Here is an 18,641-nt window from a genome sequence, read left to right as displayed (position 1 = left end):
TCATCCATGAATTCATGATTTATGACTATGTAAATTACAACAATTAATCGCTATGACAATTTGTTTAAAAGGCAACTGTCTGTCCACTATGTCTAATCAGAAGCCGCCCCACCCCTCCCATGCAGTCTGGGACGGGTTTCCTTGTGGCTAGGAGAAGTGGTCATCGCTGGTCCCAAATTCCTGGAAGGCAGTAGCCAAAGCACACTCAGTGTCATGATGCAGGATAAATAGGTTCAAAAGAAGTCGAGGAATTCCAAACAAAGATGAGAACAAAGAAGAAAAATGAATCAATTTATTTATACTTTGTACATTAGTTTCAAATACTCCTCATAGAAAAAAGCAGTATCTGGCAACTTTCCCCAGTCCCAAACTGCCTTGAATCTGTTACAGTTCTCTCTAATTTCTCATATTATTATGTGCTTTTTAAAAAAAAAATGTAATCAGTAAGAGTCATCGTTTCATACTATGTGAATCCCTATGGGCTACTTAGGACCCACTAACTTTGGGGGGAACTCTCCTGTAAGCCTTAAGATTCTCCAGGAAAAAGAACTAGGGGTTATATAACTTTGGAAAAGAAATGTCTATGACCACTACTGGGCCTTTCCTTCACTCATTGCCATGATTCTTCATATACATCAATAGTAAAATAAATGACAACACATGTTTCTAAATATATGTGTCTGATAGACCAAAAATAAAAGAACCCTATTTAAAGAAATAATTTCTTCTTTTCCTAATTCCTATTTCCAAGGGCATTATTAGCAGATCACTGCTAATAACCTAGAATAATCTAAACCGTGTTGTAAGGATTTTTTGTTGTCGCCTTATTTGATTAGGCCTTCAAGTTTTGCCTTTTTTCCTGCACCGAAGGAAGGCTTATAGGAAGAATGTTAGACAGTATGTTGAAAATGAAGTATAATTTTTAGATGGATTTATAGCGTACAATAGGTTGTGGCATCTAGTGTTTAAAAAGAAAAAGAAAAGATGGTCGGCAAAACTTGGGGGAGATAGGATTTATTGAGGATTTGGGCAAAGGACAGAAAAGAGTATTTAGTATATTTGGGTGAGAAGATATCAAGTGTGTGGGTCAATTTATGAGAAAATTCTATAAACCTCAATGGAAAAGACAAAGCGAAAGAGAGAGAGCAGAAGCTAGAAAAGTGCAACCTACGTGATGGATGAATTTAAAAGAGAGAAAAAAAATATGATGGGGATGTAATCTATGACCAGGTAAACCAACACCTGCACAGCACGTAAATGTTCACAAAAGGTGCTTTCACATCTGTGACCTTATTTATTCTTCCTAACAGCTCTGGGAAGTATTCAGAGTGGTGTAATTCCAATTTGACAGACAGGAAACCACATTGTTTTCAGAATACAGCAAGAAAAGAGAAAGGTAATGAATGTCGAAAAGGAACGAAGCTGCAGAAAGACCCCTGTAAGGCTAGAAGGCAGCTTGTATGCAATGGAGAGAGGAGGGGACTGCCTCTGATGCTGCAGAGGCGTGTCAGGCTTGAAAAGCCATTGAACTTGGGGGCAAAATACAGAGGGGGAGAAAAGCTCTCTTGGAAGGCAAGTCATCTGGGCAGGGAAATAGGAAAGATTCTGTCTTCCCAGAAATACACATGGTTCAGGTTTGACCTTTGAGTGTTTGCTAACTTGAAAAGGAGATTTGAGATCTCTGGTCTGGCTGCAGATTTAAAGCCCATAGGATCCCTGAAGGGATAGAAACTTCATTTTTTTCATTAAAAGATTTCTTAAAAACATGTTTTCTAAAAGGATCAAAACAATTTTCACCTTTTTCTGCTTATCCTCAAAGTAGATACAGTTTATATAGAAGTTGATACTCTAGCTTTCTGTATAGTATCTGAAAAAGAAGGGACTATGACATTCTTCACTTTGGTTTAGCTCCAGAGAATTCGGTTTTGAAAATTAAAATGTGTAAAAATCTCATCTCTTCTGGCAGTTGTCAGGGCAGGCACCCAAGAAAAGCAATCGAGCACTATAAAAAGTTGTTGCAATATTTTGCTTGTATCACCTGTGTACAATTAAACATTTTTGCTCTTTGGTTATTAGGAACTCTTTTCAAATCCATTCTCAGATACATGATGATTCAGGTACTGAGACAGTTGCTAAAAAGCTATAGTTAGTGTTGAAAACTGAGTAAATTCCGGTTTTTGTGATAGGTGTGGGAAATGAGCCATCGATCGTATTTTCCTCAAAGGAGAGTTTTACAGCTTTCTTATATTGCTCAGACAATTATGGATGAATTGGTATTAACTACTGGATGGTCAGTGATGAAACTGCTCTGCAATTTGCTTTGTGGGTTGAACAACTGGCGGTGGTGATTACCTTTGTTCTTGGTCAGCACCATTTGCATAAGATTTAGGGAGGACAAGGACCTCTATACAAGAGACAGGGGAAAGTGAATGGCAGAGAAAAATAAAGGTCAAGTTGACAATGGACAAGATCCTTTGGGGGTCCTTTTCTCTTGCTGGTGTCAGGGGGGTGTGCAATGGGACAAATGAATGCTTTGAGGTGAGAAGGGCAAAAGCACTCTCTAATAAAAGTCTTCAGGAAGGACTGGAGGCGACCTAGGGAAATCTGCTGTGGTCAAGTTTAATCCTGGGAAAAGAGGCCCTGGAGAAAGCAGATGAGGAAGATAGGAAGGAAGATAGGGAGCGGGGAGGCGCTGGGTGTGGAGGGAGGAAGCGGGTGGGGGGGCTGGAAAGTGAGAGGGAGCGAGCACTGATTGCGGCTCCGACGGCGGGGGGTGGGGCGGGGGGTGGGGAGGACCACCGAGTGGGAAAAAGTGAAAGTCGCGGGAGAGGAGGAGGAGGCAGAGCCCGGTGGGCCCAGATGGGACCCCCGGGCCAGGGAGGCGGCGGCGCGGTGCAGCGGGGGCAGCGCGGCCCGCCTCGGGCCCCCTTGGCAGCCTCAGGCGTTGGCTCCTCGGGGCTCCCTCCCTCGCCGGCGCATTGTTCCTTTGCCGGGAGACGAGGAAATTGCCTTTTGATTGCGGAAGTCCGCGGCCGGGGCCCGGGGCGAGGCAGCGCGGGTCAGCATGGCAGCGTGGGAAGGGCGGCGCGCTGCCTGCCCCCGCCGCCTCTCGCGTCCGCAGCCCGCTCGGGGCGGCAGCAGCAGCAGCGGCGGCGGCGGCGGCGACAGCGACCGCGGCGGCCCCTGCGCGTCGCCCTCCAGGAGGGAAGCGCTGTGCGCCCGCGGGGCGCGCTGAGCGCGCGCAACAGGTGGCCTCCGCGCGGGCCGTCGGGGCCGCCCCGCGCCCCAGCCCCTCTGCTGAGTCGGGGTGGTGCCGGCTGAGCGCGATGCTGAGCCATGGAGCGGGGCTGGCCTTGTGGACCGCGCTGAGCCTGCTGCAGGTGAGTGGCCCGAGAGAGGTGGCGGGCCGACGCGCCCCTCCCTGCCGACGACCGAACTCCCACTTGGCTGTCGGGTCGCCTGGGTTGTGGTTTGCAGAGTGAGATGGCCGAATTTCTTCCTCTCTCTTGGGAAGAAAGGTCCTCTTCTGAGCCCCCGGCCAGACTGACACCTCATCCTACTGTCAAAGGCACAAAGCCGCCTTCCTTCTCTCCAGCTGCTCCCGAGAAAGAGCGGCCAGGGAGAGTTGCCACCCACCTCCTCTGCGGGTCTTTCCTCTGGCTGGAGGGCAAAGGGCTGGGCTGAGGCTGGGAGTGAGGACTGAGGAGGCGGCTTGGGGACCTTGCTGTGGACAAGTCCCTGGGCGTTCTCGACTGGGCTTCAGCTGCCTCTGGTTCCTTTGCAGACTGGACTGGGAGAGCCAGTGAGATGTAACTTCACCCTGATGGAGTCCAAGGTCTTCAGCCGGTCCGCGTCTCTCCAGTGGAGAACTTTGGGGTCACCCTGTAACTTCAGCCTCATCTATAGCAGTGACACGTCCGGGGTCGTATGGTGCCACCCCACGCGGATAGACAACACCATCTACGGATGTTACCCCAAGGATTTGCAAGCGGGAACCACCTATAACTTCAGGATTGTGTCTCTGGATGGAGAAGAGAGAACTGTGGTCTTGCAAACAGGTAAGGGGTGACAGGTGCAATGGGACAGCCTGCCCACTCTGGACTGAACCCTGCCTTTTCACACTGGTGCTGCATTTGAGTTCTGGACATACAAAAAATGAAGGTAAAAATACCTGTGAAGATAAATATTGACTAAGATTTTTAGTTTCCTCAGTTCTGGCCAGAAGCAGCTTGGTTGACTTTTAGAGATTTCCTTAGCGGGGAAGACAGCGGACTAACTCTTTGAAGGCGGAGTGCAGCAGAGAGGAGCCTGTGGGCTGTGGAGGGAGTTTGTTAAATTTGTTAAAATGATGTGGTTTGAGCTTCCATCACATTAAATTGTCAAGCCCTGGAATATATTAAGTAAATGTTTTTAGAATAAATAATGGAAGTGCAATGATTAGGGATATGCCTTTCCTTAACTTAGTTTTATTTTTGGAACTAGGACATAAAATCTTCAGGAATAGAATAGAGCCATTCAGAGGGGAAAATTAGAAAGTCCCTTCAAATGAGGGCACAAAAATTAATTTGTGTAAGTTGAGTAACTAAAACAGCGTAATATCAGAGATGGTCCTTTGGTTACTCTGAACTTTAAGTCACTTATTTTCTTTACAGTTTTGGTAAACCCTTCCGTGTGTACATAGGAAGAGTTTGTCTTTCCTGCCTCAGTTTTCTTGTCTATAAAACAAGAGGGTCAGACTTGGCCGTTCATGTCTAAGTTCTTACCAAAGGCCAGCCACCTAGGTGGGGGGCTGTTGTACTCTCACCTCATTTTCCTATCAGCTACCCTTTATGTGTGCTCTAAATTCTCTAACAACTTTGATGTCTCGTGACTTATAGGTCTTCCTTTTAACATTATCTTTACTCTTTGCAATAGTGAAACTTTACTTCTACTCGGAAAGTCAAGTGTCACAGAAAAATTCTGGAAGTCAGATTTTAGAAACGTATTGTCCTTACTACTATTTCATGTTCAACCCAAATCAAGGTGACTTCCTTAGCTATCGTTCTTTAGAAAGGTCTGAGAACATTCAGTTCTCAGGACAGCTACAGCAGAGTCAGGAAATGAAGCTGGGTTCATGGAACAAGTCAATCAAATATTCATTCTCTCTCTCTCTTTTTTTTTTTTTGGAGAAAGATTAAGAACGCCCAATTACATCCCTTGGCTGACTTCAGATGAAACTCTGAGATAATTTCTGAGTTTTGCAGGAACTTAAATTGAAAAGAAACACCACTTGTGAAGAATTTGGTTATGTTTTTATATGGAATCAAAGAGAGACTGAAATCAACCGCATAATTAGAACATTTCACAGAAGTTGAAGTGGTTAGCTTTTTAGTCATAAAGCTGGTGGTCTTTTGGTATGTGAGGATAGTTTTGTGAACACTCAGATTGTTAATGCTGTGAAATTTATGACATAAAACTTCCAGACGTGTTCATTGCATTTGTTAAGGTGTCTGTTGAATGGGGCAGAACTGTTTTTAAAAATAGGAAAAGGACTCACTGTGGGTGTTACTAGTTAGAATGCGCTCCAAGTGTAATTATGCACGTAGGTGTTCCAAGTCCAAAGACGTTTGTGAAATGTAAGAAATATTTGCATTTTATTGACTATGTTGAGTTAAAAAAAGGCTTCATCAGCATTCAGGTTTTCAACATTTTTCTTAAAGAGTTGCTTTTTACAGTCTCACAAATATACTTTTCACCACAAATTCTATGAGCTCTATGATATTGTGAAGGATGAAATTTGTAGGTGATGGTTGTATAATGATATTTTTTCCCCACACTTATTTGTATGATGATATAATGCTTAGGATCCTCTATATTCTAAAAATAATTTTATTTAAATAAACATTTTTTAAATTAAGATATTTTTAAAATATTTCAGGGAGGAATTTTTGGGGGGGTGGTTGTTATTTGTTCTTTGTCATTAGTGCTTTCTTTAAGGACATATGTGAATTTTTCGCATTTAGTTGAGAGAAAGTACTAGTATTTCTCTAATTTGCTAGGCTACAAAGATGAACTCTACAAATCACGTTTTACTCTTAGTAAAGTAGGACCAACTAGTAGTATAATATTAAGTCTGAGATATAACTTCAAACAAAAAAAGTTATTCAAAATGTATTGTGCTTTACTATTCCATTTTGCCTGTCTTGTCGGTCTAGGATAAAAGAGAATGAGAGCAAGACATGATTAGACTAGAGATACAACAGTGGCTTAGATTATCTCTGTATCATTCCAAGTGTGAATTGTCAGATTGTTTTTCCTGATAAATTGTCTAAAATTCAGTTAATTTATTGTCATGTAGACATGGCCTAAAATATTTAAAAAAATTTTTAACTACATGGGAACTATTTTAGCAACAATCAGTTTCACTCCAGATTTGAAACCAAAATTGAAAAAACATATGTGGATTCAGCTAACATTCACCAAGCATGGATACTGCAGGGAATTATGCCAAGTGGTGACTGGTGTCCTTGTAAGAATGAGGAATAGAACACTGTCCCTGTCCTTACAGTCTGTACAGAGGGGAGGGAAGTTCATGATGAAGGTGGGGACAGAACTTTCCCACGTCTTTCCTGGAGGAAGACCTTGCCCTGCCTCCTATATGCCATGCTGCCATCATCACAGAGAAGACATGAGACCTTTCTCAGATTCCTTCGGTCATTAGCCTGGTTGATGCAACAACCATGATAAGTTGAAAGCCAAATTGATTAGTTGTGAACAAAAATAATTTGAAAGTCAAATTATCTAGTCATGAATTCATTGGAAATCAAATAATGAAGACAATATTGAAGAACTCCAACACTTTTCTGACACTGTGTCCTCCAAGTCTAAGGGGGGGCTGCAAACTTGTAACCCCTTGGGGTGTCTAGCTAGGTGTCTAACTTATATGTTTTGTTTGGCTCACATAATATTTGCTAAAAATCCAGATGATTTCTGCCAGCATTAAACACGGAAAGTTCACATAAGTGCCAGATTTATGGCTTCCCCTAAAATATTGGAAGATTTGTCAAAGCTGGACCACTCTGACTGGAATTCTCCAGAGCTAAGTTGTAGTTTCTCTCCTTTTATTTTATTTTTTTTTAAAGATTTTATTTATTTATTTGACAGAGAACACAAGTAGGCAGAGAGGCAGGCAGAGAGAGAGGAGGAAGCAGGCTCCCTGCTGAGCAGAGAGCCCGATGTGGGCTCGATCCCAGGACCCTGAGATCATGACCTGAGCCGAAGGCAGTGGCTTTAACCCACTGAGCCACCCAGGCGCCCCAGTTTCTCTCCTTTTAGATACCAATTCACTGGACCACTTCATTTATTTCGTTACTTGAATTCATCCTAAGGGCACTTGAGTTTGTTTAATGAAACCTTTGAGTTTTCATTTAGAACTTTTGGGGGGCTTTTATCTTCCCACAAAAAGGAAGTAGCTTTCCAATATCTAAAATGACATCTCAGGGCACCTGGGGCTCAGTGGGTTAAAGCCTCTGTCTTCGGCTCAGGTCATGTTCTCAGGGTCTTGGGATCGAGCCCCACATCAGGCTCTCTGCTCAGCAGGGAGCCTGCTTCCCCGCTCTCTCTCTCTGCCTGCCCCTCTGCCTACTTGTGATCTCTGTCTGTCAAATAGATAAATAAAATCTTTTAAAAAATGGCATCTCACACATGGTATTCAATAAATATTGATTAATTAGAGATAGATGAATGAATAGCTAATGAATGGGTGGATGGATAGATATGAATGAATAAAGTGAACATTTCAGTGGGGGAATATATGTATTCTAAAAATATGATCTATTCTCCTTGGGTTATAGGTATGTTATAAAACCCAGGGAAATAGTCTGGTAGTAAAGAACTTCACTTACCGGCAGACTATCTTAATAGCATATGCCTTCTTGTTAGTTTTAGCTACTTAATAATCAGCCTAGAACAAAGGGTGAAAAAAATTAGCTCTTTTAATGTGGCTAATTCCTTTATCTTTAACAACAACAACCAACAAAACAAACAAAAAAACAAAAAACCACTTTAGAAGCATTAGTTACCAAGTTACCATATCAGCTCTTATTTCTACTTCAAAAATGTTACTTATTGAATTAGTTTACTAGGGCTTCCATGACAAAATACTGGACCAAGTGACTTAAATAACAGAACTTCATTTTCTCACAATTCTGGAGGCTAGAAGTCCCAGATCAATGTGTCAGCCGCTTTTTCTCTGAGGATTCTCTAATGTTCATTCCCCTATGTTGTCTGTGTTCTAGAAGGACACCAGTCATTGGATAAAGGCCCACCCTAAAAACCTCAATTGAACACCATTACCTCTTTAAAGGCCTAATCTCCAAATACAGTCCCATTCTGAGGTACTGGGGGTTTAGGGCTTTAACATATGAGTTTTAGAGGGACACAGTTCAGCCTATACACTTACAGAGCTTTAAACACAAGCCAGCACTTCTCAATAATGTCTGTAAGCTACTTGCCTCAAAATCTTTGGCAGAACTTCTTATAAAAGCAAATATTATTGGCTCCTACCCCACATGTAATGAATTTAGAAAGAGTGGAGGCTGGGGTATCAGATTTTAAACAAATATCACAGTGAATCAATGCACGGTGAAGTTTAAGAGCTATTGACATAGTTTTTCTATTATTCATTGGCATTAAGATTCTGGTAGCCTTCCTCTTTATGCATGACTAGATCTGTGATACTGAAGAGTATTACCTTAACCAGGAAGAAACTAATACTCTAATATTTGTCTTGTGCTCTTATAGTATCTAAAATAGGTCCACCTACTTTACTTAGTAGGTAAGACTATAAAATACATATTATACTGACCATATATTGTTTAATTTTATTTTTAGGGATTATTGTAAAGGGGCAGGTGTGTAATGGTTGAGAGCTCAGATCTAGAAGCAGCCGCCTCCAACACTTTGTAGCCAAGCAAGTTACTAACTACTCCAGGCCTGTTTCCTAACTTATAAAATGGGGATGATAATAAATAGAATGTCTACTTCATAGGATCATTTTGCGATTTTATTTGGTTCACATATAAATTCTAGAATCGTGTTTGTCACATACTATGTGCACAGTAAGTTTACTATTATTACTTTCAGGTTGGAGATAAGATTGATATCCCTGAGAATTAACTAATCACAAATCACACAACTAGTGTATAATAGAACCAGAACTTGAATCCTGGGTTTCTGGCTCAGCTCCAATTCTTTCCACTATTCTGCAGAAAAGATATAATTTTTTTTTAAAGATTTTATTTATTTATTTGACAGAGAGAGATCACAAGTAGGCAGAGAGGAAGGCAGAGAGAGAGGAGGAAGCAGGCTCCCTGCTGAGCAGAGAGCCCGATTCGGGGCTCGATCCCAGGATCTTGAGATCACTACCCTAGCTGAAGGCAGAGGCCCGACCCACTGAGCCACCCAGGTGCCCCGAAAAGATATAATTTTTAAGTTGATATTACTTCTTTCAAATTACCATGTGATATTTTGTTCCTACTTTTCAAGTCGACTTTTAAAGAAGAAAAAATATATTACAAAATACCTTAAATCTATGTATCCTTACCCTACACAAAAATGGAATAATGATTAAATGTGTTTTAGAGTGAAGAAATTTTAAGCTGCTATTGATTTTCAATTGTGTGGAACGTTTGGTGATGATTTCAATATTTAGCAATCAGCCATTGACAGTCTACTCGTTTCAGGAATTCTAAGGTCAAGCTAAGCTATGAATGTGGAATGAACCAACCTAGTTCTCTGAAGTTGATCTTTTGAGTGCTTGGGAAGCTTCTCCCATCAGTCTGACGTCTCTGGGTGAGCATGGCATTCTATAGGTTAGCAAGGAAGACATAAAGTCTTATTTGTCCAGACAGAATAAGAGAAGAACAAAGAATAATTTTTTCACCTTCCATTTCCAGACATCAATGTGCTGGAATCCCCCTAGGGGATAAAGGATAATACTAACATCTTTCTGATTTTATAGGGGAAATCAAGCCCATTCTGTCTGTATGAATGTATATCAATGAAGATGAATATATGCCCCTAAACATACAATATTCAAATAAAGTTAACAAGGTAGTTTTGCAGATAGATTTCCAGGAATTTGGGGGTTTGGTTTTGCTTTCCTTACTTTTATGTGGAAAAACTCCGACACGTAAAAAAGGAAACAGAATAGTATAATTAACTACCATGTACTCGTCACCCACCTTTAACAGTTCCCAACTGATAGCCAGTCTTATTTCTTCTGTATCTCCACCCATCCCCCCACCCTCTATCATTTTGATGCAATCCAAGCCATCATTTGATTCCATTTATACATATTTCAATATGCATTTTGGAAAGGTAAGAATTATTTTTCACATAACCACAATATCACTCTAACCTAAATTAACAATAAGGCTTAGAAGCACACCGCAAGGGCTAGATCATGAATTTCTGCAGAGGACAGGCCAAGGGACTTTTTCTGTGGCATTTATGCAGCACTTTAGGTAATATTGAGAAAGCCTCGCTTGTTAATATCGAAGAATTGGAGTGGGGCTCCTGAAGGCCGTCCTGGGGATGGCAGGGTTAAAGCCGCCATGGGCTGTCGGTGCCCACCTGCCCCTCTAATGTTCACTAGAAGTGCTTTAGCTTCACCTGCTTCTCACTCTGTAACACCCCTTCTTTCTCTGACTTCAAACTCCCCACTTTGACCTTCCAAACGTGCTCAGATTCCTGTCCTTCGTGAAGCCAGCCTCTGAGACCTTATCCCGTGGCTGTCATTCTCCGTTGACACCTTTAGCCTCGTTGCTGGCCTGCATTCCTCTGAACAGCAGGAACAGCAGCAGCGAGAGCACCAACTGCCCTTTACTGAGAGTGCAGCCTGGGCGCGGACTGCACTTACCATTTCCCTCTGTTCCCTCTTAACGCTTACAACTCTGTGTAGGGGGTGTCATTACAGAGGAGGAAACGGCAGCACGGAGCTCCAACAACTTGCTTAGTCATGACTCTGAGTGACAGCGATGGGATCCGGACCCACGTCTAGTCGGACATCAGAGTCAGCCTCCCTGATAATTCACCTTTTGTTTCGCTTTCCTGCATGTATCTCAAGTGCCTGAGTAGACTGTAAATTCTCTGAAGAGCATCCACAACTTATGGACCAGGGCCAAAGACTGACACCCTCAGAGTAATGTGGCCCCCTACACAGCTGTGAATGATGATGCAAATTTCTGTGGAATCTGCTTGAATTTCCCTTTTGGGGCTATTAAAATTTGGAAAGTCTGTTACTACTTGAACTTCATATCTAGTGTACAAAGTCAATAAATCAAATGCATGTTACTCTGATGAATTATCACAGTAGAGTACATCATCTTAAAATAAGTCAGGAAGCCACCTGTAATCAAACAGCTACAATCACAAAGTAAAAGAAAATTATCCCTCTGTAAATGCATTTAATTGACTGCAGATTGTGAGCAATTGCTTTGTCATTTTGTTCTTTCTTGTTTTCAAAAACCTTCACCAACCCCCCCCAAAATTTTCCAAACAAACAAACAAACAAACATCTGTTTGTGGCTTTCCTCTACCCTTACCTTGATTTCCATAAGAAAATTCCCAATTGTTTTGTATGAATAGTTGATGTTCATTCCATTCTATGTAGAGTGCTACAAAAATGCAGCTTCCAGACTCCTAGCTTCCCTGCTTTTAACTAGAATAGTATCCCAGTTTCTGTAGAGATAAAGAAATGGGCCCTGTCATTAGCCTAGAGTTAGTGGTGAAAGATAAATTGTGTGTGTGGCGGGGAGGGGGAATAATATCCTATTTGAGGAGATCTTGAGTGCCTACAGAGAAACTTAGACTTCTTCTCACAGAAAGATCTCGGTTCTGTAAGAAGGACAAGGATGACAAAGGGGAAGATATACAAAGAGGTTATTTGCTAACAGTAGAGGAAAGGGAGAAAATAAGGAAGACACCCAGAAAACTCTGGGAGCAGCTCAGATATAAGGTAGTGGGATCTCAGGTAAAGACAGTCAGATTAGGGAAGCAAAAGGAAGAGTCAAGAAAAGATTTAAAAAATCAGAGTAACTTTCACAGCCACAGAATTAGATTTAGGTGTGATTAGTGTCATTATTCATTTTATCTTGGCTACAGTAGTCTAACCATCAAATGAAAATTCTGTAAATTTACCTATTCTTTTCTTTTCTTTTTTTTTTTAAAGATTTTATTTATTTATTTGACAGACAGAGATCACAAGTAGGCAGAGAGGCAAGCAGAGAGAGAGAGGAAAGGAAGCAGGCTCCCTGCTGAGCAGAGAGCCCGACACAGGGCTGGATCCCAGAACCCCGGGATCATGACCTGAGCCGAAGGCAGAGGCTTTAACCCACTGAGCCACCCAGGCGCCCCTACCTATTATTATCTATAAAAATCTGGTTTGAGTGTTTTTTTTATTACACTGAACATGTATTCAAGACAACATCCACCCTGGGACAGCTGTGATAAAAGGAACTTGCAGCCAGGTGTTAGAATCTCAGTTATACTACTCATCACATACATGACCTAAATGAGTCACTTCACGTCTCTGACCTATTCCAACTGAGAAAACTCATTGTAAACTATCAGATGCTACATAGATATACTGTGTTGCTCTCATGACTGGGAGAAAAGCTTTGGCATTAGCTCATGGGTGGCCTGCAGTTGTTAAAAGGTTGAATTTATTTTCAAAATAAATATTATCATCTCAAATTCTAAACACTGCAAATTCCTATATCAATAAATAATAATGTGTTAGTGGCCATACAAAAGAATTTTTTTAAGCAGATATTACTTGTTACTTGCATTTTATATATATGAATTTCTCCTTCTTTCTAAGTCCCATTTTTTAAAAAGGGAAACAAAGAAGAATTCATTTTGGTTCAGAAATTTAGCTAAACTTCATCTTTTCCTCAAAGAACAGAAAAATGAGCTTGATATCAAGATCACTTACGAAATTGTCAGGCTTTCTGATACTGGTAGATTCATTAACATCTAGATGATGATACCACAGAACTTTACATTTTGCATTCCATATTCCAGGTTTGTCTGAAACTAAGAAGTGCAAACAAAGATGTCTCAAATTTATGGCTAATGATACATTTTGATATATTGATTGAGATTAAATCACTGATTTATGGTTTTCCACAGTTCTTGTAGTTTATCAAACTTCACTAGTTACAGAGTGATACATGGAAAAAATCAGAAAGGCTATAAATGCACCTGTGGGCATTGACACCTCTAGGCATGGCGATGAATTATGTAAGTCAAGTAGGGTTTTCTAATTAGATGCAACCTGTCATATGATCAAAAGATTACATACATATAACTACATTTTGAAATGGCATCAGAAATCTCTCTCTTTTGCCTTCAAATAGATATAGAGATATATGAAATTCATTTGTATATATACATGAAATTCACACCTCTTTTGGAAGGACCTGATTTGTTTCTAAGAAAATATTGGAAATTTTCTGTGAATACAGCAGAGTTTTCCTTGGGCTTAGATTGAAAAGAAGTCTGAAAACCATGTAACTTCTGCAACATTTGTAGCAATAGTGGACTAGTGCCAGCACAGAACTTTATCGCAGTATAAATGGGGTTTTAAGTGTTTGTTTCCAGTGCAGGTTCTCGCAGCCCAGGCACTTCCCAGGCTCATTGTTTCTTTGTTCTAGCGGATGTACAAAGGATTGACTGTTTTGTTTTCTGGCTCAGAGAGATTAGATAAAGTCTGCATTTCTGAACTTCACCCTCTATGCACGCAACCTTAAAATTCATTTTCTATAGCTTATATTTTGTAGATTATATGTGGTTTAGATTATACTGACCATACCATTATTTTCTTTAACCTCTATCTGGCTTGTAGACATCGATGACGGTATTGATCTCCTTTGAGCTATCACTGGAAAGCAGCGGTCACTCCCATCCTTGTCCTTAAAATGCCTCTTCAGCAAAAATGTGTCATCTCAGTTGGCTATGACAAGGTTGTTCTTGAGTTTTGCCCGCTATTAGAGTCTCATGGTAGTGAAGTATCTTTTTCTCGCCAGGCAACAAAAAAACTTGCTGTGAGGGGAAATTAAGTCCTTTCTTTTTGTGATGATGTCCTTAATTACAGACTAGGATGTAGAATAGAAAATTTAAATGATATTACCAGGAAAAAAAATTATGTTTTTCTGCAAGAACCTATAAATGAGAATCATCTTGGGAATTTTAAATTTTATCTTAGTGGTTAGAAAGTTAGGTCATGGGAATCAACTGATAAGATTTTATCAAGTTTTTGTGTTTTCTTTTAACGAAGAAGGCAATTAGGGCTACTAGTTTAGTTTTAAAAAAAAATTATGTTCCATTTCTGCCTCCATTTTGTCAGTGATTCAGGGGAAACTTTTTTTGTGCTCAAGGAAACAACATAAGTTTGTATTACTGAGTGCCCATTTATGCCAGGTAAAATATGCTCTACACCTCCTCAAACATCCAAGAATATATATTATATATATATATATATATATATATATATATATATATATATATATATATATAATATGATTATAGATTATATGATACTCCCAGATAGAGGGGAAAGTGGAGGCTTAGAGAGGTTAAGTAACTTGTCCAAAGTCTTGTGACTGACCCACGACAGAGCCGAGGACTTGAACTGAGTTCTGTCTGACCCCAAAGCCCACACACTCCACCTAGACAATTCCCTGCTTCCCTGACAGGACCGCCTCCTGTTTACAGAAATAATAACAACAACAGTAGCTAACATTGAACACCTGCTATGTGCCCGACACTGTTCTGAGTGGCTGTTCTAAGCTCTAGATAAAACAAGGTTATCTTCATAAATATCTTGCCAAATAGATAGTAGTCTTAACTGCATTGCATAGATGAGACAGCGGCTGTGCAGAGGGCTTAAAGCATTGCCTGAAGTACACAACTACGCGACTGAGAGCCAGACTCAGCCCCAGGCTGTCGGACAACAGAGTTTATGCTCTGCCCGTGAACTTCTGCTGTGCTAAGGTATAAACCACACAACTTGCACTGTGGGCTCTCTGAGTTACTGCTGTCTAGGCTTCCTTATCAGCAGACATATATATTATTATTAGTTCCTATATTATGAAATGTCATGTGGCTTGTGTGCTTTTTGCAAGATGCACTCCTATAAGTCACAGCATAAAACATGCAAAGAAAGACATTATATTGACCATAAGCTGTATTTAGCTTCTGGATGGTGTCTATAGGTGACCCAAAGATAATCTCAGGAGCGGGCTGGCCACAGACACCTTTTTAATACAGAATAAGGTTACGTTGTTCCTATTTGTGTGGATGTTCATCACAAGCAAGCACCTTCTTAAAACATATACTGTTCTAAGAAGATCTAGAATCTGAAGCTATTTTATGAGCAAAATATAATTTACCAAGATGTGGATAAGAACTGAGATCTCTAGAGCCATGCCACGAAAACATCTGACCTAGCTTTGAGTTTTAGCCTCCAATATCTCGATCCGATTTTCTAGATCAAGAACCAGGTTGGATTTCTGAAAATTCCTCCCATGTAAATATCTCTCAATGTTGTCCCTGCATTCAGGGTAGGGAGAGACTTATTTCTCTCATGGTCCTACTGCATCATAGAATAGCTGATCCCTAAACACTGCTGAATTATTTCCTACCCCAGGGACGTGCTGTTCATCCTATTTCAAGTTCCACAGTGAAGATTCCATGCATGGGAAATGGGAAATGGGACTCCTCAAATTCACCCATGACATTTGAATCTAAGTGAACATCTGGGTGAGGACCAACCCCTTGTACCCTCTCTAGAGGCTTCAGCAGCTCCAAAATGTCCCAGAACTCAAGTTGAGAAAATCTAAGGACGTAAGGAATTCCACCTGTTGGGAGAATTCATTTTGATGAGCAAACCTAGGTTAGGCTCATAATCAAGTCTCTATCTTTGGTGGGTTTCTGATATTTAAAAACAACCTAAAGCGATGTATTCTTAACCCCCCAAATCCACAACCTAAAGAAGAAAAAGTTCAGTACAAATTTCAAAATTAGTTCTGAATATCTGAGATTTTTGGTATTTATCCACCCGTAGCCCTGGATGTTTGTCAGTGTGTGAAAAGTGCTAAACTTGCAAGCCAACGAAAATATAACCTTACTTGGAATTCTAAACTCAGAACTGTCCTAACAAAAAAATGTTTTTATTAAAAAAAGAAGTTTATATGACTAGAGTAGCTAAGTGGATTTCTTTTTCAAATGAAATGGTAAGTTTAAAAGTGGAGTAAATACCAATTTGTTTTACAGGCAGCAGATTCTTAAAGTTTTTAAGGAAAATGAACCTGGGTTCCAGCAAACTATCATATATTTGCAAAAGTCTTCAAGCCATGTTCTCTTTCTGAATTTGGCCTCACAGATCCTTTACCTCCGGCTAAGTTTGAAGTCAGTGAAGAGAAGACTACTTCAACCAGCTTGCATGTTTGGTGGACTCCTTCTTCTGGAAAAGTCACCTGGTATGAGATGCAGTTGTTTGACAATAACCAAAAGATACAGGAGACCCAAATTCAAGAGAGTGCTTCATGGAACGAACATACATTTTTTAACCTCACTGCTGGTAATAAATACAGTATTGCCATCACAGCTGTTTCTGGAGAAAAACGTTCCCCTACAATTTATACTAATGGATCAACAGGTAAGACCTGCTTACAGATAGTTGAGTATTTAATCGTCTAGGCTCCTTTTGGAGTTACATTAAAATTGAAGAGATAGAAATAAGAACACCCCCAGACCAAAGCTAACAGATCGGTAAGTAGATAGACAAATGTTATGCAGTACAGTGGGAAGAGTAGACGAAAAATAAGAAGATGTGGCTGTGCAACTGGCTTGCTGGGTGATTTCAAACAAGTTCTAGGACTTCTCTGGGACTGGAATTTTCTCCAAAGTGAAATAGATGTTTCCTAATGACCTTCCTAACTCAAATCTTAGCAACAACATTTTCTGCCTCCTTTTCTGAGTTGTGCCATAAAACTTATGTTTAAGTGTTTTCCTCCTTTGCATACTCTTTTCATAGCATCAAGTCATGATGTTTCCTAAATATTCCTACATCTGGAACAAGTTTTTGCTCGCACCCACCCATCCCAATGTCAATGACACACTTCACCTCCTTCCGGGAAGTACTGTCCTTCTGGTCATGCTCTCTCCTCTCATTTTCTCACCTGATTTATTGCTATCTTTCTGGTTTTCATCTTCCCTTTTTTTTCTCTTTGATGCTCTGCCACATCATAGTTAATTGGCAAAAATTACCTTACTACCTGTTAAGTGGGGGAGAGAGACTAGTAAACTATGATGTAGCTTTGGGCATGGACTTTGAAAAGAGCATTAATTTAGATTCCAGTGAAATTTCAAGAGCGCCATTGTCATTACTTATTACATAAATTAGATGTACAGAGAAGCATCCATGAATGTGTGATTTTGAATTAAACATGTCTATGTCTTCTTGAAGGAAATTATGAATGACCCTTTGGAAATGCATTTTATTTTCCTAGTGCCATCCCCAGTGAAAGATATCAATATCTCAGCAAAAACCAATTCCCTCCTGGTTTTCTGGTCCCATGGCTCTGGCAATGTGGAAAGATACCAGCTGATGCTGATGGATAAAGACATCCTAGTTCATAGCAGTGTCATAGACAAATATGCTACTTCCTACAGTTTTCATGGACTGACCCCTGGCCACCTCTACAACCTTACCATTGTGACCGAGGCTGCAGGACTGCAAAACTACAGATGGAAACTGGCCAGGACAGGTAAGTGCTACTAACTAGCTGAACAAAGTAAAGCTCACGTCAAGAAAATGTTTAATAACCACGGTTTATTAAGTTATTTGACTATAAGACAAATTGAAATTCATACATTATAGAAGGCCCTTAAGATATTCCCATTTTTCTATTCAGAGGAAGAGGGACTCCTTTGTATTCTAAATTTTAGACCAGCCTGAAATGGCAGAGCTAACCATTGATATAATCTCAGCTTATCTTTTTAGTATTCTGACCTTTTTGATAAAGACTTCTACTTCCTTCTCTTAAATAAGCATCCCTTGCCTTTGTGACATCACTCACTATGAACCAAGATGACTTTTCTCAGTACTATTCAACAAAACATGTCCTGAGACCCAATACTACAGGAGCTGTTCTCACATGCTAACGTAGCTGGAGAAACTAATCTGTGCTAAATGAATGTGGACATGAATAATTCATGTCCACATTCATTCATTATCTACTGAGTATAAACTATATGCTAGGCATTGTGGCTATAATAGTGCCCAAGAAGGTCAAAGTCTTTGTCCTTATGGAACTTACATTCTAGTAGATTCTAATGCTTCTGATGGGTCTAATGTATTAATAAATTACCTCTCTCGGTAAGCTATCTGATTTTAAGAGAAACTTCTAAGTGTATAGAGCCTTAGAAATTACTCTGGGGGCACCTGGGTGGCTCAGTGGGTTAAAGCCTCTGCCTTCGGCTCAGGTCATGATCCCAGGCTGCTGGGATCGAGCCCCGCATCAGGCTCTCTGCTCAGTGGGGAGCCTGCTTCCTCCTCTCTCTCTCTCTGCCTGCCTCTCTGCCTGCTTGTGATC

General features: G+C 40.5%; 1 protein-coding gene across 1 annotated transcript in view; it reads left to right on the top strand.

The window, feature by feature from the left end:
* The window catches only part of PTPRB (protein tyrosine phosphatase receptor type B), a 113,315-nt gene that overhangs the window by 25,670 nt on the left and 69,004 nt on the right, over positions 1 to 18,641 (top strand). Inside the window, 3 exon segments of the mRNA XM_047739421.1 lie at positions 3,785 to 4,058; positions 16,427 to 16,702; positions 17,556 to 17,813. Coding sequence (XP_047595377.1) covers positions 3,785 to 4,058; positions 16,427 to 16,702; positions 17,556 to 17,813 — 808 coding nt within the window.

Source organism: Lutra lutra, chromosome 8 (genome assembly GCF_902655055.1).
Source record: "Lutra lutra chromosome 8, mLutLut1.2, whole genome shotgun sequence".
NCBI lineage: Eukaryota > Metazoa > Chordata > Mammalia > Carnivora > Mustelidae > Lutra > Lutra lutra.
Note: the sequence above shows the minus strand (reverse complement) of the source record. Positions and strands in the feature narration are given on the sequence as shown.